Source organism: Blennius ocellaris, assembly GCF_963422515.1.
Source record: "Blennius ocellaris genome assembly, chromosome: 11".
Lineage (NCBI taxonomy): Eukaryota > Metazoa > Chordata > Actinopteri > Blenniiformes > Blenniidae > Blennius > Blennius ocellaris.
In genome coordinates, this window is record NC_137660.1 from 7,929,799 (window position 1) to 7,952,802 (window position 23,004).

The window sequence follows — 23,004 nt, forward strand, 5'->3', positions numbered from 1 at the left end:
TATCTCGCGGAAACACCAGTGTGCCGCGGCACAGTGGTTGAACAACACTGGTCTAGATGATGGATGGATTTAGATTTTGTGAGGTTGACTGGCGATAGAACCAGTTTAAATGTATTTTCACATTTCTTTGTCTTCACCACAGTAACTTTATTTCGATTCATGATGATTCACGTAGGTGTTTTAAAATGAAAAAAAGAAAAAATTAAAATAAAATAAAAAGCTTTTGCCGTTGGTTGGTTTCATTGAGCTTCAAATCTAAGAGGAGTCTTTCTGCTGCCACGAAGCACAGGGTAACTTGAGGTAAGACGTACGTCGGAAACTTTTCTTTGCCAGCGTTCACACTTGAGGTGTGAGTGTTTGGTCCAAACCAAAGTTTGAGAAAGGGTCATTAATCGGCTCCATTTCACTTTATGCTCAAAATGTCTTCCTTACTAAAATAACATTTTAAACATCTGCTGTGGCATTTATAACGCAACATAGCTTCACAACTTCAACAATAATGCCGTGTGATGTGGACCTGTTAAGGTATTTACTCCAGCACAGAACTTTAAATATGCACATAAGAGATAGAAAATAAACTGTAGCAGGAAATCCTTGATCGCACAAATCTAATAGAAGAAGATCTCCTGCAAAGCGGCAGTGATTTTGATGTATCTCACTTCCCGTTATAGGTCAGCTTAGATCTCCAGTGCTGTGTTGTCGGAAGTGGACAGAAAGTTGCTTCATAAAAAGGTTTTGATTCTGCTTGTTACTCCGTGGTTCGGATGGCAATGTTCCTGTGTGGAGCTGCAATAAAATGCAGCTCCACCAGGGCGTCTTTTCATCAAAACAGCTCTGACAAATGTGAGCACGCCCTAAATCCCACCAAGCAACCACCTATAATAAGTATCTCGTGAAAAAGTGTTTTTTATAGAATTGTCTATCAAACAGTGCTATTTTATGACAAGTTTTCTTGCGGGAACAGACATTTCGTCACAAATTCCAGCTTAAAATGAGTTATATTCTTCACATTGAAATCTGCCACACTGAAGTTCATCTTGCTCTTGTGTGATTGAACTCCATTTAAGGCCTTAATGTTCGTTTAGGTTTTTGCTAAATGGCTTTATGCAGAGCCAAGTCTTCAAAGAGAAGGGATTACGTGTGTGTGCGTGTGTGTGTGTGTGTGTGTGTGTGTGTGTGTGTGTGTGTGAGTGTGTGTGTGTGTGTGTGTGTGTGTGAGAGAGAGAGAGAGAGAGAGAGAGAGAGAGAGAGAGAGAGAGAGAGAGAGAGAGAGGGAGAAGTGTTAGATCTGATGCTATAAATGCAAGTGACCATATTTGGTAAGATTCCAATTTCTTCAGATTTATTCCAATCTAGTAAGTTAATTGCTTGGACGCCTGTCCAAGCAACATATCATAGGTGTTGCTTGGACAGGCGTTTTGAGAACTAATGACCATGATGGCAACTGCGGTTTTGAAGTTCTTATAATCACACAAACCACCATCTTACTGGCTTTAAAATATAGAAAAAAATATTTTTATTATTTTTGCAAAGTGTCTGATCATGTATACTTTAATACTTCTAATAAGTTCATATGTATACTAATCCATTATAAGGTGTAAATCCTGAAGTCATGTTAAACTTAGGTATTCAATAATAATAATAATGTATATATTATTATTACAAGGGTGTAATGTTGTATAACTTTCACAAAAATCCAACAAGCAATGCATATCATTACTTTAGTGGGACTTTGGGGAGTTTTATTGGTTATTAAAGAGCTGAAATAGTGTTTTTAGTCATTTTACCACTGTACTTTCAATTGCAAATTACTAACCTGCCTGGATTTTTAGACATTGAATCTATCACATCTCAAACATATTAAACTGGCCTCTAAAGTGACCAATAGCTTCAATGAGATTGTCTCGTTTATTAGAGTTGGTAGATGGCGTTTCTCTAACATGAGATATGTCAATAGTATTTTTTTGTCCATCGTGTGCACATCTAAAACAAACTGTGATGATCACAATGATATGTTTGTATTAACTTTTTCTGTTTGTCTAACTTGTTTACAAGTAGACCTTGGGAAAGTCATGAAAGTCCCACTTTACCCTGGTTTTTCCTTCACCGACGCAAAAGAGAAATATCTGGTTCTATAGTGAATACATGTTTCTATATCTTGCCCAGCTTGTCCTTTATGTTGACAGTTTGTTGTTTGGCTGGGAACATGCGGTGTTCAGAGAGCTTTTCAAGTTTTTATCTCTAAAAACAGCTGCGTGCAGAGGTCGTAAAAGGGCTTTGAGAGTAAAATAGTAAGGCTGTGGCCTGGGTCACTAAACAAAAGGCTGAAACTCACTTTAAAGCTCCATAAAACAGCGGAGGGCTGCAGATTTAACTGATAAACCTACAGAGGATCTCTGTAGGTTCACCCATTTTCATGTTGTCACCCTAGTTTAACTTTATTCACAAAAAATGCAATGCATTTTTTTCTTCTTACTGTTTTTCTTCTTACTGTTTGGAAATGTAAACATAACTTTTCCACTTCCAGGTGTTTTTGATTATCAACGTCCTCTAATGTCTTTGTGTAACTTTTGTAGATGGTGATGAATGTTAATTTCAAACATAATATGCCAGCAGTTTATAGTGCTGGACATATTAACTCAGAAAATGAGGATAAAGCGTTTAGTTTTTTTATTGGTTAGTTGCGTATCCATCAGATACATTATTTGTATTCATATATACAATAAATTATTATTTATACAATCTGAATTATTAAATCATACAATATTGTTTATCTGTGTGTACAGGTAAAGCTACAGCTATCCATCCATCCATAACAAACAACCATGGAGTACTTCCCAAATGAGTTAGAGCATATATATTTATATCACATACAATTTTGTTGATCGGCCACAAGCAATACGTGGTGTCATTTCTTCCTGTGGTGTCGCTGCTCGTGACCATCTCGGGATGTAAATAACGAGAGCAACAGAGTGACATGAAAACCCAGTTTAATTATCTGAGGAAAAAGCATCTCCAGAGCAGAGCGAGAACAGAAGAGCAGCATGCTGAGACTCCCGTCCCGCCAGTCAGGAGATGGAAAGATGGTCGAGGTGCGGCTTGTGCTCCGCGGTTGCTGAACAGAAGAAATACTGCTTTGCTTGGTTTTGGGGTGGTGGGGAGGGTTGGGGGGGGGCGCTTCACTTCAAGCCAGCTGGGTCGAGCTCGCAGCAAAAGATACTTCAGCAGCTGCCAGAAAGGATTCGACGACGACGACGACGGGCGAACTTTGTGTTTTTGGTTGATGGATGACTCGGTTGATGCTTCGTGTGGCCGGACCGGCTCCCCTCCATCTGTACAACGTTTAATTTTTCGCTGAAGGAGACCCTACCCATTATTTGCAAACACTCGCTCGTTCTATTTCTGTCCACGGTCCACATTAAGTGCTCTGGAAAATATCATCCTGATAGATTCATAACTCCATTTTCACTTTCTGGATGATCTCGAGTCTGTCTGATTGGAAATGTCAGCGTTAAGGTTAACAGCCTCGCAGCTCTGTAATAAAGAGTTCAAACACGGGCTGCTGGAAAACGAGTCCAATCAGTGTTTTTTTTTTTCTTCTTCTTTTTTTTTTCCTTTTATCCACATCTGAAAAAAAAAAAAAAAAAAGCTGATGTACGCTGCTGTTAGTTGTGAAGTCCAGCTGGCGCACAAAGGTCCTTTTCCCGCCCTGCGGAGGAACAGAAAGAGAGAGAGAGAAAGAAACATATTAAAAAAAACAAAAAAAACCCATCTCTGCTTCAATAAAAACATTCAGTCTTTAAGTATTTGACTAATTGTGATATGATACTGTAGAAGTTACGTGCGGTTCAGGTTATGAATAAAAGGCTGTGTGATTTGTGACAAGGGCAGTTTTTGAACTAAAAGAAATACATTTATGTCCTTGGCAAACCCTTCTGAACACCAGATATATTTCATGCTCAGGTTTCATGCTTGCAACGAATATGAAAGTTCTTTTGATCCATAAAAGTCTGAACGGAGAAAGACATTTACGGAACAAGGGCTGTATTGTATTCTTCTGCATTATGCCACATCTGCCGACATCTCTGGTTCTTGCTATGTATGGTCGTTAATAAATATATACAACAAATATAAAGATAAAGCTTGTAGACAGACTGTCCTGTGATTCTGATTTCTGTACGTTGGTGAGGGTGGTTGTTTCCACCAGTGTTTGGCTTCACTGCATTGTTACAGGCAATCTGGGGGCTTCAGTTATACAGGGACAAAAACAACTGCCTGAGAAAACAGGATTAATTGTTTCACCCCAAACCTCGCTCGTTAGGAAAAGCACCACCAGAAAAAGGTTGGGTTTGGGTTTTACGTGAACGCAAGATGCTTCGTTACACCTTCAGTTTGTATTAAATTACACAAACAAATAAAAATAAAACATTTTAAAAAAGTGTTATGTAGACACACTAATCTCCAAGTGGTTTCATTATAATCAACTTTGGAATATTACATGGTCACATGACATATCAAAGAACAAAATATGTATTATTTACATAAAAAACAGTCAAATGATATATTCATCCCAGTTTTGAACTACATTTGCCTCACCAACAGTGACAGTTTAGCTGATTTCTTGGTTGGCCTGTCTGCTAATCTAAATATATTGTTTTTCAAACTCTTTAAATTAAGAGTAAATCTTTTGCAAGTTTTCTTTTCAAAACTTCAGTAACAGCTAATTAGCTCCGGCCTGTGAGCCGGAGCTTAAGGCACCGTTGTTTCCACATAAAGATTGGCATTTATATGGAGTAAACTGCAGCTTCCAAACTAATAATCCCTTTGATGAATGCAACTCTTTATTTGCGCACAGAAGTCTTAACCCACTTGGGTTTTACACATTATTTGCATTACAGAACAAAATTCCTATGATAAATAATATTCCGCTCTCCATCTGTTCACTTTGTATAATTTTGGATGCGATACATGCAAAAACCTAATTGGTCTCTGAGGGGCGTCACAGTTTCTTGTTTTTTTTTTCCTTCCTCAGAATAAATATGGCACTTACATTTTTCTACAAATGCAAAAATTAAACTTGAATGTATTTAATTACATTTTCCCTTTAAATAAAATGTATCTCTTAGAAGAATAAATACATAAATAAGACATTATGTTGGAATTGAGATTGGTTGACACAAACAGAAAATATATACATTTGCAAAGTTGCAAACTTCCCAAAAAATTTTTAATTTTGCAAGTTTAGTGTTCTTGTTACATAAAGAAAATGTATACAATTATTGTAACTTGTCAACCATATTTATTCCCAAAGGAAGACATCAATGGGCAGGGAACAAAGAGGAAAACACATTTAAGGTCAAATATTTGTTAAAAAAAATCCTATATTAGCACAAGTATTTGAAGGAAATAGATATAAAGAGTTCCACTGTATAGAATTCGAGAAGCTTTTTCGTCACAGTTATAGTGCCGTCCGTATTTTGACAGACTTTATCTGCTTAAAGTACAATGCATTGTTTTTATAGGACAAATTGATAATAATCCTTAAATAATAAACATAATGTGAAGATTCAACAGTCATACTGTATTTTAAAGACAATGTGTTGTGCTGCTGGGAAAAATAATACAATTTGAAAGTGTTTTTCTGAGAGATAAATAAAGTATTTCTATGTCATCTATTGAAAAAAAAAAGGTGATATTATCTTGTAGTTCCACTCTGTACCACAAGGTGGTGCAGTGATCGACTGTATTAAGTCATATAGCTGCAGCTTTAGCTTACTTTGAATGCACTTTAAACTTCAGAAAGAAGTCTAATAAAACTCCACCTGCACAAAGCTGGCTCTTTTTCACTTCTAAAGATGCCACAATTCATTTCAGTTATTAGCTCCATAGTCTAAATCCTGCAGGGCCGCTTTTACATGTTTGAATGTGTAAAAAAAGAAAAAGAAAAAAAAATCTGTTTTAGGGTGTCCTTTGTTGTTAGAGTGTGAACTCAGAACGACCTGAAATCCTCCCAAAAGGGAAATCTCTCAACTTGCAGACTCCCTGGAGTGTCCCGTGTGGTGTTGTGTGTTTTATGAACTGTATCGGTACCGTCAGCATGGTAATGACACGTTGGGCCGCCCGTGGTTTTCAGAGCATGCCTCTGAACCGGGCCAGACCCTGAAACCCTCTTCTGATGTGGATTCCGTGGCGATCGCTGCACTTGCTTTCAACCCTCCTCCCTCCATCTGGCCCGGCGGCTGACCGCTGCTCACACGCCCATAATGAGAGTCGATGAGGGACGGGCCGGAGATGTGCTCGGCTCCCACAAGCTTTATTTGTCTTCCATTTAGAACTTAGAAGTAGATCTTTGAACGTGTTGAAACCGGCCGACAATAAACACAAAGCCTGGACCCCATGCGCAGAAAAAAAAAAACCAAAACAAAACATGCAAACTCCACACGGACATCACGTGGCTTAACGGAGCTATTAGACCAATGTGCTTACGACTGCACACTCGTCATTACGGTATCCCAGCTGCATGCACTTAGTGAGTCCTTCTGATATTTACATTTACAATCCAGGAACACAGTTTTGTAATGATGGTGACTGTGGAGCTGAATATTTCTCCAAACAGCCATTGGATTTGATCAGTGTAGCAGGATGCAGATGTTTTTGGGTGCAACTCTTCTCCTTCAGCGTGTGCAGTGTCCCCCAGTCTCAACTGGGACTTTTCAACTATCTGCACAGTAATTCTTGCTGCGCTCTCAGCAACACAACAACTCTCACAAATTGCACAAGCCTGGTGCAGGCCACATTAATTAAAAAAATAACAAAACCTGGCCTGTTACACCAAGAAACGACACGTCCCAGGATCACCACACGTCACGGTTTCATATTTGTGAAAACACAAGCTCACGCTAATGTGAACTACATTGTGTGCACATTGGAGAAGAATCAAACATTTTTAAAAAGTATTTGTGAGTTGTTGTGAGAGTAGAGCGACTGAATGGATCAAACAGATGCTCTTGATCTCAAATAAATAAATAAATAAATAAATGCTCTGCAAAACGGATAGATTTATAAAGTTAAGAGCAGCGTTCACATAAAAAGCAATAAAAAAAAAAAACGCTGAAGAAGCGGACTGCATTGCAGCTCAATCAAAGAAGGAACGATTTCATCATTCTTCATACTTTAGTTTTTTTTATTATCACTTATTACTTTCCTATTATACCCTCCGCCTCAAACTTCCTCATGCAAAGAAAAGAAGCCCCCGTGTTCTATTTTGATCGCAATAACTCAGCCATTACCGTTACGTCTGCTTCACCTTTCCGTCTGCTTACCTTGAGATTGAAGTGTGATCAATGACGCTGCGTCAGACTCAGCATTTACCAACGATCTCACTTAACTGCAGCTGCTAATACCCTTGATCTGAACGCTGCACAAGGTTTAAGCCTTTTCGACTCGACCTGAGGAGCGCGTTGTCCACGACTCCGGAGGCGGTCGTTCACCCATCAAACCAGCAAATGCCTTTTGTTTCTCTTTTTGTTCTGCACAATATTACCTTTGTTGTTACAGTCTTGATTGTATGATGTTGGGACCCCCCACCCCCCCACCCTCATATATCAAGGTAAATAAACCTTGAGCTACATTGATCCCATCATGAGTTTGCATGTTCGCCCTGTGCGCGTCGTTTCTTCAGCCCAAAGGCACTTGAGGACGATTGATTCCGCTTCTAAAACTCCTCTCACACCTCTAAAAAGTTTGACGCCGCAGTTTCGTTTATGACCAGATGGAACAACTAGGTTGTTTTTTGGGGAATGTGTTCATGTTTCACAGAAGTCACTACAAGTTACTTTCAGTTGACGGACTGGTGGCGAGTTCTCTCAACAACTTGTAACAAAAGCTTTTACCTGCGAGTTGCTGTCAAATCAGTAATAAAAAAAGTAATCAATCATGGACCCAAACAATAAAAGACCATATTTTCTTCTAGCTTGAGGCCTACTGATCACTCAGAGGGCTGTGAGCGGTTGGACTGCTGCTTCTCAATCTGTTTCATTTGTGCCTGACGAAGCCACAAGTTTGGTCACGAGTCACATTAAGGACCAAATTACTAAACATCAATCTGCTGCTCTGCGCCGCCCTCCAACACTGAACATGTGTGTCCCTGCTGAACGTCGCATTACTTGAGGTTTTTCAGAGATAACACGCTGCAACATATCTTGGCAGGGTTTCTAATGTCCTCCGCCTCTGGGTCTGAAGTCCCATGTCTACATATGGTCATATTTGGGATGAGCTCTTGTGCTCACTTGTATACCTTCCAGATATCGCAGCACATGGTTTAGTTCAAACTGTCAGAACGGCTGTCCGGGACTGTAATTCATCGTCATCAGAATATTACCTCTTATTGAGGCTGCCGCTCACTGCTGCCGTTGAGATGGCCTCCTTCGTAGTCCAGCTGGCACAGGATCATGTTGTTCTTGAGGAAAAACTTGTCTCCCACGCAAAATCTGCAGAGAAATGAAAAAAAAAAAAAAAAAATGGAATTGGGTCTTGCTGAGGCTGAAGTGAATCATGAGGTCCCAGAGGAGCATTTCAGGCATATTTTCAGCATCCATCTACCGCTATGATAATCAGAAAAATTAATCTTGCATGATTGCTGCCTGTTTAACTACCCGAGTCATATACAAAGTCTTTAACCCTGTGAGGTTTGAAGCTGTGCAGTGGATTTCATCACATTGTGATTACAACGCGTTGGTAATATGCTCTTAATGACCAGTGAGCGCACTGGTACACCTCCCAGATAAGTCAACTGAATTTGATCTCCCCGGCTAATTGCTCCCCTAATCTTACCTCTGGCGGCAGAGCTGACAGGCGAAGCAGTCTAAATGGTAGACGTTGTCTCTGGCTCTCATCACCATCTCAAAGGCAGGGATCAGCTTACTGCAGGCAGCGCAGTTCCCCGTCACCCCAAAGAGCCTACAGAAGGAGGGAGGGCGACGAGCAGGCCGGTCAACTGGATGCACACACGGATACATTTCAGCCAAAAAAGCTGCGACGAGGGGAAGGTGGGGGGGGGGTTGGGGTGAATAAGGGAAAACACTGAAATGAGAAGAGGACAGACCTCTCTATCTCAATGAACGTCCAGGATGCAGCTCATGCACCATTTGCAAATAATCACTTTAATTACCGCTCGTCGTGATGAGCTGCGCTGCGTTTCCTCCACATTATTGATGGCTGTCTCGGCCTCCAATAACACACAGCTCTCATCGTGTTATATTCAAGTGCAGCCGAGTGTGAAAAACCATTCAAATCAACGCCCATAATTGTAATTATGAGTAGATGATAGGATGAGCTTCTCATAATAAGAACTGCAGCCGTGTCATTAAAGTATGGCTGCAACTAATCATTAAGTTTATTATCGTCCAATCTGCCGATTCACCAGTCCAAAAGCTGGAGATTTTACCATCAGGGACGAGCAAAGGAGGCATGAAATGTTCACATTTTTTGGAGCTGGAAGCAGAAAATGTTCTATCTTTGCACTTGTCAGTGGACTGGAGTGATTAACTGGTTCAGCACTGCGACACACTGCTGCCAAAATTGCTTGAACGCAACCATTGTCAACAGTCAACTCATTGATTCATTAATTTGCTCTGAGCTCCTGTGGACTAGTTGGACTAACTATACTTTTATATCTGGTCTGAATCAATAATAATTGGAAAGAAATGTAGTGTGGAGCTGCTGTCTAGTATATCCTCTGATTAAAGGCTGAGCAAAGCAGTTTGTGAGCTTGGAACAAAGTGAAAGTGCTCCTGCTCTTATTCTGCCAGCACTGTGTGAAGGCCGGGTTGCAACTTTTCTTCTTCTTCCTTTTTTTTTTTTTTTTATCTGTTCTAATCAAAACTTCGGCAAACAACTTGTTTCCCCACACATGTGAGTGTTGAGAATATCAAATATTTCTGGATTACTACTACTCAGAAGATCTGCCGCTGATAGAAAGCAGCGCGGCGGAGATGAAATGATAAGAAAATGTCACATTTTATTGGAAAATGTCACGTACTCTTAAGGGGCAGGTGGATGGGAGTCAATTTATCACACTCCTCTGAAAGCAACAATTTATCCGACAACTTTTGAACCCTGTCCTCAAACTACCTGGGAACAAACTCGGTGTTGTTTTAAATGGGGCTGAGCCGGCCAGCTGCAGATGGCCTCACCTCTCATTCACCTCCAACAGACTGAACAAATAGCTCCCTAAGAGCCTGACACACATGGAGACAAGTGGCCGCTGCTGATTTCCATATTCCATTAGAGGCCAGATAGAAAAGGAGGTTTAGGTGGAACTGTGGCGGGGAAAAAGAAAAGGGGAAAAAAAAAAAAAAAAACATCCGAGAAAGGAGGGGAAAAAGCAGTTCTGGGCTTGTGTGTCCCACAGCCTGGGACAACAAATGGAAAACGTCATCAAACGAGTGACCAGCTCGGGAACAAAAGCCAGTCCTAATTAACAGAATGTCGTAATCTAACAAGCCCGAGTCCTTCGCAGGCACCTGGTGGGTCCCCCCCCCCCCCCCCACACCACCCCCACATGCTCCTTAACGAGGCTACGAAGCTCAATGCTAATTCTCTACTAATGGTCCAATTAAAAGAAATCACATGGTTTTAATCCTGCTCTTCAAAGGCTTTTGCTCTGCACCCTTGCAATGATGAGGAAAACAGGAGGCAATCTAGCCAATTTAACTGTCAAAAGGGGTTTTGGTCTCTTAAGTGCAGCGCAGCTAATGAGCGACTTAGCTCCAACCAAATCCAGCTGGATTGTACATGAGACTAACACATGAGTTCAGCAATGTGGCTGAGATATCAGGAGTTCTCCTGCTGACCTGACACCAGACGTCGTTATTCCAGGCAAGAAACATTGAGCCTGTGTAACTCTCGCTAGAGCCGTTTGAGGCAGCCTCAAGTTTGTGTATAAAGTCGTTGAGATTCATGGCCTCGGGGGTGTTAAGGTTGCAAACCAGAGTATATTTTAAACACACTTAGTCCGCATATTCACCCTATGCGGGTGATGAGTGGCCTTTATGAAGAAGCCGTTTCAGACAATCGTTGAACATTAATCTTCACTTGAGCGTTTTACAAGGAGTGTTTGAAATATGTTGAGTGTTACGAATGTCTGCCTCCCTGCGCGACAGACGCACACCAGGGCAGCAGGCACTTCGACGAGATTATCTCTTGACTTGAGAGTCATATAAGGAAAAATAAAAAGGTTTGGGGAGTCTCGACATTTGCATAATAGCCAGAACATAAGAAACAACATATGTCTTGGCACCTTAACTTCATCTATTAACTCTGCTGTTTGCACTGTGTCGAAGCACCAGCTGGTTAAAACTACCACCCACATTGGAGTTTAATGGACGAAGAACATTTCCTTGAACATTTCCTTTTTGCTGGGTAAAGATCACAACTTCAAATCTCCTGTGACGTCGTTCTGATGTTTCTGTTCTCCCCATGTCAAGATTTAGTTACTCGTCAGAAGCTCAGTCTTGATGTGTCTAAACGAAGGACTCAAACTTTACTGCAGCACTCGTTTGAGAACGATCTTGTTTTCGCCACTATTCAGTCCTCACATGCCTCCCTTTGGTTTGGGCTCATTAGTCTAAGTTTTACTCCCGTCTTACCCGCCTTGACTTGAACATTACTGCGACAACACTGTCGTCCCGCTGCCATTAGACTCTGTCAAGTCTTTACGTGTGCTTCTGTGGTTTCTCAGGGCTGATTTCATCTTTCAGGTATTCCTTGTATTATTTCTATAGTTTAGTACCCAGACAAATGAGTCAGGCGAGCATGTTAGTTCATTAAAAATGTTAAATGGCTGTAGAAAGGCTGGCAATCATAAAGCACCAGCTGCACCGTTCTGGATTCTGTCTGGATTTCTTTGACAGAGTCAAAACATACCTAAAGGTCAGTGGCTTGCTGGTTATGTTACTGTTCTCTCCACCTTTTGCATTTTTTTTGTCCAAACCCTCAGAGCTCGACGCTGACCCTGACATTTGTGATCTGCTCTTTTAAACATTTAAGCCTCCAAACTGGCTCATATTCTGAAGACTGCGACACTAGCCGTCTTAAAACACAAGTCCAGGAAATCCACAAGATCAGGTTTTACCTTCAACAGAACAGAAATGAACGTGTCAGCTGAGGTTTTGTTGCCTCAATAATGTGACTCCAAACAGTCTTGAGTACCACGTCCAAACATGGGTCCAACAACTGATGGATTTTAGTTATTCTCCGAGGCGAAGACAGAAAACGGCTGATTCTTTCTGTGGGCAGTCGGCTTCTCTTTTCATCCATGTATTTACCTTACCGTGATTCATACGTCTCACATTCTGCACTCCATCTCTTTGATGGTTTCTGGAATGATTTGTGGTGAAGCTGCACGGTGCAGCGGCCGGCCAGTCGTTCTCCACCTCCCCATAGCGCTCCTGTTACCCGAGCGGCGGCCGTACCTCAGGTAGTCTCTGCGGCAGAGGATGAGGTTGGCCCGGGTGTAGAGGGTGGAGCCCACGCGGCCCAGGCGGCAGTCGCAGCAGGCGCACTTCAGGCAGTCCTCGTGCCAGTACCTGTCCAGCGCCTGCAGCATGAAGCGGTCGCGGATCTTCCCGTTGCAGCCGGCGCAGCCCCTCGGCTTCTCTCTGGACTGGAGGGACACCAGAGACACACCTGGCGGGAAGCAGTTCCAGCAGGTAGGCGGCGAGACAAAAGACGGATGGAGTTACAGTGGAGCTCTGATTTCCAAGGAGAAAACCCTCACCAATAAGCCTGATCTAAGTATGCTCAATGCCCCTTTGAAGCGAAGTTAAGAGAACGCCTGTTTTGTCCTCAGTCTTTATGTGTCTCTCTTCTACAAAGTGGCATATCCAGTGTCCATCGTCATCCATTTATCAAACACGGGATCGTAGGCGGCTGGATCCCAGCTGAATAGGGTACATTCTGGACCGATCTCACATTGTTTTTGAACTGTGTGGAAAAAAAGAAAAACTAGTGTACAGTAAAGATTCCTGCCGAGGAGAAAGATAAAAACTCTGACCCAGTCTCAAACCTGCCACCTGGTACACATTTCTTTTCATGTTTTTTTTTTGGTTTTTTTTTAAGATTCTCACTCTGGCTGTCAATCCAGGCTCTTTGCGATCTCCTCCTTGTGTCTGATTGCTGTTCCCTGCTCTGATGTGTTTCACCTGTTCCTGAGTATATGACTGTCTTCACTCTGTGGCTGTGGTTTACATTGGACGTCTTCCGTGTTTTCTGGTTCATCCTGTGTTTCTGCTTGAGTTGTGTTCTCGCATCGTAGCATTTGTTTCTGTGTTTTGGGGGATTCTGGTCTTTTGTATTTTTCTTTTTTCTCTCCCAGTTCAAGCAACAGTGGTGTCTGACATCCTCAGTCCACCTTCCAGCAAACACCCCCACGGAACCCCTATGAGCGCTAAATACATGACACCAACACTTATTTTCGCCTATTTACACAAGAAAACACACCAATGTCTCAGATAGCATTTAATCTCTGCCACTATTTCCACTTCTGTAAAGTTTTGTAACGTTATATGAGCTCATAGGGGATTTATCCACACGTAATAAAGTCGTGATTTGTTCTGAACAATGTGAAAGAAGAAAAAAAAAAACAAAAACCTGACAGTAGAGCAATTTGATTACATGTCACTGCACAGGTGTGGCGAGCACAGGAGTACATGCACGGATCAGAAGAAGGAAGTGCCTCTCTGTACTTACTCTCCTCCTTGTCGAGCACCATCCTCTTGGAGAACGAACAACAATCCAACAACAGGAGGAATGCCAGGGAGAGAGAGAGAGACGCTCAAACTTCTGCCCACGCTCCTCACAGTCCCCGAAGAGGAAGGGAAACATCCATTGGAAGCGTCTTATTATTATTATTATTGTTGTTTTCGTCTTCTTCTGTGTCTGGCGCGCACAAAATAGCCCGTGGATGGATGAAAACAGCAGTATCACCTTGCAGGGCAGGAGAGATGTCCTCAAATCACGAGTGTCTGCGCCTTATCTGGGCTGATGTCAGTGCATAAGTATTTCTGTATCTGCTCAGGCTGCGGCTGTTCCCCTCAAATGAGCCCTGCACAGACCGGAGCCTCCACACGCCTCTCTCTCTCTCTCTCTCTCTCTCTCTCTCTCTCTCTCTCTCTCTCTCTCTCTCTCTCTCTCCGCCCTCCTTCTTTTTCTCTCGCTTTCTGAAAAAAAAAAAAAAAAACTCCCACAGTCAAACGTGTTTTTTTTTTTCTTCTTCTTCTTCAACGCTGCGTGCTAATTATATAAAGTCATTATGCTCAGATCTGATAGTAACCGCCCCCTCCCTCTCTGAATCAATTATTCAATACACAGTCACACACCAGGACAGCCCGGGCCTGAGGTGTTTTAGAATGAGCTTATTCAACTCCAAGGACACCAATTATCTCCAGGGCGCCCAGTAGTCAAAGCTGTGGCTTTTCAGCACCACAGATGCAAAGCCGACCCCCAACCCCCCTCCACCCTCTCCACCCCACCCCTCATTCCCCCCCCACCCACCCCCCACCCTTATGCATGGACGTGCGCGTGCACCTCTATGTATGTTTGCATGCACAAGTATTTACAGTGCTCATGCTTCATTTTTATTTTATTTTTTTACACTGTGGGTAAGAATATACAGTATTATTACAGACATTGTAAAGGTCACCCACACAATAAAAAGCAATTATAGGTTTCTAGCCTTAAGTATTCCATAAATGCTTCAGCAATACAGGTGATTGAACCTGTAGGCTCCACTTCCATTAATGGTGCAACGCTACATGAATGGCATTGGAAAAAGAGATAGTGTTCCTTTCTTAACGGGGTGGCCGAGGTTAGCAAAGGTTTCTGCAGGGATATTTTAAGATGATTGTGAGGACGGTATAACTGAGAGTTCCGTTGAATCTACCAAACACATCATTATGCTACTTTTGGGGGCGATGAAAACAGCATAAAAGCTGTTTGTCCAAAGTGGACGTCAACTTAATATTAGTTCTGCTGCAGACTTGTAGGGATATTATAGTGATACTGCATGTGTGAGGTGCTGCGTGGTCAGATGTCTGAATCTCTTCTTAGATTTAAAAAAAAATGTCCCTTATATGTCCATGAACATAATGGAATAAAACCCTGCAGAGAGGGAGCTTCAAGCTCAACGGATGATTAATAGCAGTCTTGTCATTTAAAAGTATCAGAGTTACTTTTGAGTAACTTTGCCATTCTCATCAATGTGCTCGTAGATGCATTATTGCATGTTGGAGCCGTTGAAACTGCGTGGGCCAGTCTCATGACTGACGTGCACTTATTGAGTTCAGTTGCGACAGGAGCACAGATGAGAAGAATCAACAAGACAACAGCCAAGATAAATGAGCGACTTGCATGCAGCAGCACACAGTTCTAATGAAAGTAAGCACCACTAACAGAACAGAGTTCATATCACTTAGGCTCTGTTTACACAACATTTTCAAGCGGAAACACAAACATTTTGGGTCTGTTCACATGACAATGGTGCTCGGAGCCACTGGAAATGTAACTTTTTGAGAAAGGCTCCCAACTTTTTGACAACGCTCCGACTCTGTCTTCGTGTCGACGGCGGAAATGCTGCTACTGGTCATAGGAAGTACTTCTTCTGCACAGGAGCTGGACAATAACAACAATGGTGGACTCATGGTGGACTCATGGTGGACTCATGGTGGACTCAGTCCATATTCTCCTTTGTATATTATCCCAACTTAGTAGTTTTACAGTTGAGAGTCATCCAGTATTGCAAAACAAAGTTTGTCGATGCGAATGTCTGTGTATTCTGCCACTGTTAGTACTCTTAACGTATTGTTCTCTGTGTGTGTGTGTGTGTGTGTGTGTGTGTGTGTGTGTGTGTGTGTGTGTGTGTGTGTGTGTGTGTGTGCGTGCGTGCGTGCGTGCGTGCGTGCGTGCGTGCGTGTGTGTGTGTGTGTGCGTACGTGTGTGCGTGTGTGTGGTTTCATTACAAAAACAAACAACAGCACCCACTAACAGGCCGACATGAAAACAATCGTTTTCAGAATTCTTGCCATTGCCTTTTAACGGGCATCAGTTTCAAGACTTTGCTGTGTAAAATGAAAAACTTTTCTGAAACAAAAATGCAAAAAACATTTCCACTTGAAACATTGTGTAAACGGGGCTGAGAGTCAGGAATCCTTCCTGTGATTGTTTGAGTTCCTCGCAGTACTGAGTCACTCCTTCAGTAAACAGGGTTTTTGTGAAACAGTAACCACCGAAAAAACACCTTTTGGACTTAAGTAGTTGTAATTGCATTCGTAATTTCATAATCAATGATGTTTGTTACTGCCAAAAGTAGTTGCATTACACAAACGTGTTTCCTTGAAATACTTTATTCCCAACACGGAACGGAGCCGCTGGTGGTCTACAAGTTGGAGAAACAAGCCTGCAGCCAGACGTTTGCCATTCCCACTCTCGTTGATGACAGCTCACCACTGTGGGTCCCTGAGCAGGAATGTGATCTGGTGTGAAACTAGTACCAAATTAAACACGAGGATCACATGGTGGCGGCCATCAGAGCGGATCAGCCAAAATGCATTTTCTCAGTACGCCCTAAATACCAAGCAAAAAAATAAAAATAAAACCTCACAGCTCATATGAAACTGTTTGTCAAATCCTCCAGGGGGTCCCGTATGAATACTCCAGGAACAATAGGCACATATAGTGCAAAAACGGTACAAGTGATCTTGATCAGTATAGTGAGTCACCGCGAGCTCATTAGTGCAACTATTGTACTTTGTTTCTCTGTAAGGTTATGGGCTTTATCAGCAGTGGTTCTCAAACTGGGGGCCAGGCCAGCTTCATGGGGCATGAAGTCACTGCCGGTGCCACAAATCACCATGGAGAAATATGTGGAGAAGACTTGAAGATGTATAAATATGATTAATGAGGTACTTGGCATTAACTGTGTAAAGTGCTCTGTAATGGGTCTGCTGCCAAGATGAGCCTATTGTTTATTTTAATGAGATTAATATATGAATAGGAAAAGCTGCCTCGACTGTTGACCCATGCCATGAATTTTATTTAAGAATAAAATGAGAACACGCTAGTATACCTAAGATACCCCAAAGCTACACGATAGAGTCACAAGCCAGTTTGTTAGGTGCACTTCTGTAATCTAGTACAACAGCTTTTGCTGCCTATATGAAGGCCTTTTTCAGGATGCAGTTTTCAACATTAAGTAATATTAGATATTTTAGACAGAAATGAAGGCAGACTATAGTTGTAGGTGATCGTGTTGGATTGTACACGTGTGGCAAATGAAGTAAAAAAAAAAGTAGAATAAAAACATAGCAAAACTTGGGAAATGAAACCTTGAAAACACGGTATTAAGCAGAAATGCACAGATGGACCAACAAGACATAGGGAGAAGAATACACACACACACACACACACACACACACACACACAGGGAGGGAGGGCTGATGAGACGCACCCGACAACAGTCAAGAGTGACCAGGAGAAGAGAGATCTACGTACTTTTTTTTTTTTTTTTTTTTCAAACAGGCAACAGGAAACACGAAATACAAACAAAATAAGAAGCATCTCAAATACACTGCGGCGTGTTTATTAGTTTTTCCAAACACGAAGGGCAAACTGACTAACGTGAAGAAACAAATAGACCCGAGATCTTTAGTTCCACATCCATCATCTTTTTGCCTTGTTGTCAACATCACATACTAACAATACAATGTCTTTTGTGTTTGAGCATAAATCCCTCTGAAGACAAACGACAACGGTATTCTCACCACGACTTCGTGAAATTATCAGAGCAGGAAAACAGTTGTGGTCACTGATTGTTGTGTTGATAACCGTAAGATCATTAGATCATTGATATGGAACCATCAGTGGGGTGTTGGAGCTGCTGGGGGCAGACGTTTGAACATCTTCCAATTTGTCACACATGGGTCTGTTTGTAGTTTTTTGATTTTTTTTTTCTTTTAATCCCAAGGTTCATTTGAACATTTGTTGAAATGAAGCCAGATGACGAGTTCAAAAGGAGGAAAAAGAAAACAGCTGAAGATGTTGACAGTTCGTAACATCTGTAGACTCGCCTGCCATCTTTTGCACTGTCGTGCTGTGTTTCTTTGTACGTCACTGTATCGGGGATTTGCTCAAATTCAACTTGAAGGGAGATTCCCCTGTCCGCATTTTAAGATGTATCCTTATTAGTTTATGCCGATTCATCTTTTCTGTGGCGTCTTTCAGGAAATGATGTGTAGAAATGATGTTTGAGAATCCTGATGGAGGTACGAACAAATCTAGAAGCTTTTCTGAAACCAATAGCCTGCTTTGTTTAAAACGTATTAATTCCATAATATCAATTCTGTCTGATCTTCTTTGTAATTCACAGCAGCTATTAGGAAAAACATTTGCTGTATCCAATATAGGCCAGTGGCCAGTTCGGGACGGGGCCAAAACATAGAGAACATGTATTTTGTGAGAACCCAAATATGTAAAGGGAGAACATGCAGGTTCTACTTCACGAAAGGCCCAGGCCTGAGGTGTTCTCACTGGGAGTGCTCATCATTACACCTTGTAGCTCCAGATTAATGTTGTGGCCTAGAAACAATAGCCAGGAGCATCACATGCTCAGTGCAGTGGTCCAGGAGATGTTCCCAGCTTCTCCACTCCTCTGACAGAGGGCGTCCCGTTCTGTTTGTCAAGATCACAGGTCATGCACAAAATATTATTTTGTAAAGGCTGAAACAACCCTTTATTATTGAGGTGGTCTTTTCTTTATTCCTCTTTGGGTTTTTTTTCTCCAGTTTAACCTTCACAAACATCAAATCACACAGATTTTCTTTCCACTTGTAAGACCGACTAGATGGGATACTATAGAAAACCTTGTAGCAATGGTATGTAATGGCCACGATATAACATTAAAAAGACTATAAAATTGTAACTAGAACATCAAAGGAACATCATAATTATAGGTATGCCTGGCAAGGAAACCACTTAAAATGGCTATAGAGATGTATGCTCATAGAGTGAGACCCACCACAGTCAGCCTTGTCCTTCTGTTAGAAATAGATTATTTGAATTTCATAGATGAAATGAAATGGCCTTGAAACCTAATGTTCAGTCTCAAACAAACACAAGGTCACTACGCTGCAGATTTGCGAAGCGAAATACCACACTGAATGGTAAGGTCATTATTTAAAGTTAATATTGAACACCGCAGAGGCATTATTAGTCCCTGCAGATAGATTATTGGAGCATTATAGTGATTTTCATTGGGATTTCCAAGGCCAGTCCACACCCCAGTCCATAAACAACATTGTAGCCTGCCTCCAAATAGATCATCCGGCCCTAAATCCTCCTCATTAGACGCTGTGGCATAAACAACTGTTCTAACATGGCCCCTGGATCAGGTCACACTAATTAACCAGCACCATCGACCGACTATTCCTCATTATCCGCCCTCTCATCTGATCGCATATAGGCCGTCAAGACAGCTAACGATCAACAGACTAATTAATCAGCTGATGAGGTGCAAGTGAAGCTCCGGGTTCCCTCTTCATTTGCCAGACACATGGGAGCTAATTAGTTCAATTATTAATGCATCTAATTAAATAGTTTCTCTGGGTAATCATGGTTACAGTCTCGTCCTCCGTCGGTTGTGGTGATAAATGGATCTGTGGTGCATCAGACCCCTTTTGTCCTTTATTTTGACATACACTAACTCCAATGCAGCGGCTGGCCCAGACTAAACGGTACAGGCTATTCACAGGCTCACAACCCATTAGGCTAATTGCACTAAAAGCAGTCTGTGGCTGACATTAAAGGTGAGCTGTGGTTAGGGCTCTAATTAGCAGTCTGTGGAAATAGGAAGCCTTTTTGGCCATCTGCTGCAGTTTGCCACCGTGTCCTCAGTGTGAAAAGGGCAGAGACAAATTTAGGCGATGTTTTGTTGAGGGGTTGTTTGTCAGATATAATGCCATGAGAGGCCGGGTCACTGGGAGCACACTTCATACAGTAACAGCTGAATCCAGAGAAAGAAATACCAGAAAAGTGCTGAAATTTGTGGCAGGGCTGCATATGGGTTTTGCATTTGAAACCGCAGCCTGCTGTTTCTCGTCAGACATAAAGGAGAAAATGGGTGTTACGTTGCCTTAGTGCTCATTTTCCACCATTGCTGTGATAAAGTATTCGACCCCCTTCTGATTTCTCCTATTCTTGTGTGCGCGTCACACCAAACACCGCCAGATCTGTCAAAAATAAGACCAAAGTAACACGAGGACACTCAGAAATATATGTTTTATGTTACTAGTCCATTACGTGAGGTTGGTGGAAAAATGTAAATCTTTTTTTTTTTTTTTTATTTCTTACTAAATTCAAGCATTGACAGCTCGTTGAAGTTAGCTTGGACACCTGAGACCTTGGAGGTCGCACATGGACTCCAGTAAGAAAGGAACTCCACAAGAGATGAGAATTACAGTTAATTAAAGTACATTGAATAGAAGTGAATCTGCATCACGAGGCTTCTTCTAAGTGCCTCACAGGACTCAGTGAGACACATCACCTCGAGGTGACGAGAAGACAGAATTAAACGGAAACCCTTCCAGAAGTTACAAATCTCTAATTAGATCCTTAATTGACAGAACACATCAGGAAAAAGAATCATTGAAATGCCTTCAAACCTTGTAAAATATTTTTAAAGGACTAATTATTGGGAAGTCGAAGGTGTTTGTAAGGGAGGCTCAGATCAATGTTTCCATGGTATGTCACCGAGGTGGCAGGAAGCTCTGACTTTATATTGAAAAAAAACAAGAAGTCAGGTGAAAATCAGTTGAACTGTCAAAAGCTCTAAACCCTCTGGAGAGTGAACTTCAAGCAAAGAGTCATTGGGTCTTTGATGGTTTGGCCTCAGGGTCAGTAGCCCACCGCTCTGGAGCCACATGTGGCTCTTCAGCCCCTCTGTAGTGGCTCACTCAAACCTTTTAAGAGATTATATACAAACAAAGATTTTTGTTTAATTTCTTTCAAAAGGCTCATATGTCCTCGCGAAAACTGATTTAAAAGGCTAAAATAGTTCACCAAACCACTAAATAGGTAAAACAGCTAAAATGCCCTAAAAATAAGAAACAATTGAATAAAAACAACAACAATGGCTGACAGATGAATGTAAAAGATGAATGTGAAACATCTAAAATGATAAACTAGCAAAACTGCTTTAACAACTGTAGACAATATATTTGGAAAAAAAAAAAAAAGAAGAAGAAATTCGCTGGATTTGACTCAAGAGGGAAAACAGTTAAAATGTCCAAAAAGCATTGACACACCTGAACAAACTAAAATGGCTAAAACATGTAAATCAATTTAAAATCCCCTAAAAGGGTTAAAACCACTATAAAGTGACTGAATACAATCCTTTAATGCAATAAGACATCTACCAAAACTTCACAAATGTAACCTAAAATACAAGGTTTTTTTGTATAACAAAACTATATATATAATTTTATGAGCTGTTTCATCATCATTTTAATAAATAATTGGTGGAAAGTGGCAAAAGAAAAATGTCTCTTTTCACCGTAAAGGTTGCACAGCCTTGGCAGGATAGAGATGCAGGCTTGTAACCAGAAGCTTCCCGCCCCTAAACAAGGCCTTGAACCCCACTCCTTTACCAAAGAAAGACAAGTAATAAAGTTGTTCGCATGAAATGAGCTGAACCATTTTGTATTAAATGTTAATGTTTGCTTTACCCGTCCTCCTCCTGTTGAGGATTTTATTCCTTTAGAGACAGAGGTTTTTACTTTACTCCCATCCTAACCGCACCATTTGAATGTAATGAACGTAATCTTAATGTTGTTTTGAAGCATTTTCAAGAAGTACTGTAGTTTCAACCGCGAAAAACAAGACATTAAAAACTGCAACAACCACCTCCTGCTGTAATCAATGCATGTGTGCCTTTCTCTACTCCCTATGACGTGGATTTTTCTGTATGTAGGGTTAGGTATTTCATAAAGCTATAAATACTTTTAAAAGCTTTTATTTAGATAATATTTGACTGCAGGTGGTGTGTTTCTATTCTCAAGCTACACACCCATCGTCAATCACAATGCTTTATCCAAATAGACAAAGACATACACTCAGACTCACACCTACGGTTCACAGGTTGAATCATAGGTAGTAGTTCTTCTGCACGTGTGCAATTAGATCGACATCAATGACCAGAGGAGCTTATCTTCCTCACCATTTTGAATTTTACATCGTCTGTATCAGCGGTGACACATGTCTTATAGACACCAGATCTAACGGGAGCATGATTAATTACATCTATTCTCTGCACATCTACTACAACAGCAGACAACTTGTTGACAGTGGTCATGTCACGGTTAATGTATGGCATTGCCGAGGAAGAACCCTTTGGCAGGGAGATCTTATAGGACAGCTGGTGATTTGTCCCGCGTTAAAGATAAAAGGATGAGTAACTGGGGTGTAAACAGGCATGTCTCCTAATTTACATCCAATAGAAATGTTGTTGTAGTTTTGGTGACTCCTCTGCACCCACAGCAGAGCCATTGCAGCTACACGATCTAATCGGAGTGTCTAACACACATTAAGTTTAAGTTTCTTTCGTGTGTTTTGGTTTTAGAAAAATCCCATCTTTAAACACTTTCAAAATGACACCCGTACACACGAAGACGTTTACGTAATACATCCTCTAACGCACGCAGTGAGCAGTTCGCTGTAAACGTTGACGCCGCCTTTCCTCAGCACTTTGCCCTCACTCAAGTATGTGCTGTTAGATTTTAGAGTGAACAACACAAAAACTGCCTCACTGAATTCCTCCATGGTTATTGTTTATATTCCGGTACGTGCGCAGAACTATTTGCTACGACCATGGAGATCATCCACAGTACCAGCGTGTCAGAAAAGTTCAGGTTTCCCTGACGACACACAGATGGATCGTTACCAAAAAGTCGCACTCTG

The 23,004-nt window shown here is 41.5% G+C and overlaps 1 protein-coding gene across 1 annotated transcript; it reads right to left on the reverse strand.

Moving 5' to 3' along the window:
- Positions 1–2,973: 2,973 nt before the first annotated feature.
- LOC308136021 (rhombotin-1-like) lies at positions 2,974–14,067 on the reverse strand. The gene is made up of 5 exons (XM_080504213.1): positions 13,750–14,067; positions 12,474–12,687; positions 8,833–8,958; positions 8,381–8,489; positions 2,974–3,709 (listed from the first exon to the last, which is right to left on the reverse strand). Exons 1-4 carry the CDS (start codon positions 13,769–13,771, stop codon positions 8,384–8,386), a joined length of 468 nt encoding a protein of 155 aa, XP_080360339.1. The 5' UTR covers positions 13,772–14,067; the 3' UTR covers positions 2,974–3,709; positions 8,381–8,383.
- Between the last annotated feature and the right edge of the window lie 8,937 nt (positions 14,068–23,004).

What these genes read in the sequence shown, in the direction of transcription:
- LOC308136021 (XM_080504213.1), bottom strand. Translation starts at nt 13,771, where the DNA reads ATGGTGCTCGACAAGGAGGAGA. An exon ending in GGTGCTCGACAAGGAGGAGA is followed by an intron (nt 12,688 to 13,749) that starts GTAAGTACAGAG and finishes GCTTCCCGCCAG; the next exon opens with GTGTGTCTCTGGTGTCCCTC. An exon ending in TGTCAGCTCTGCCGCCAGAG is followed by an intron (nt 8,490 to 8,832) that starts GTAAGATTAGGG and finishes ATTTCTCTGCAG; the next exon opens with ATTTTGCGTGGGAGACAAGT.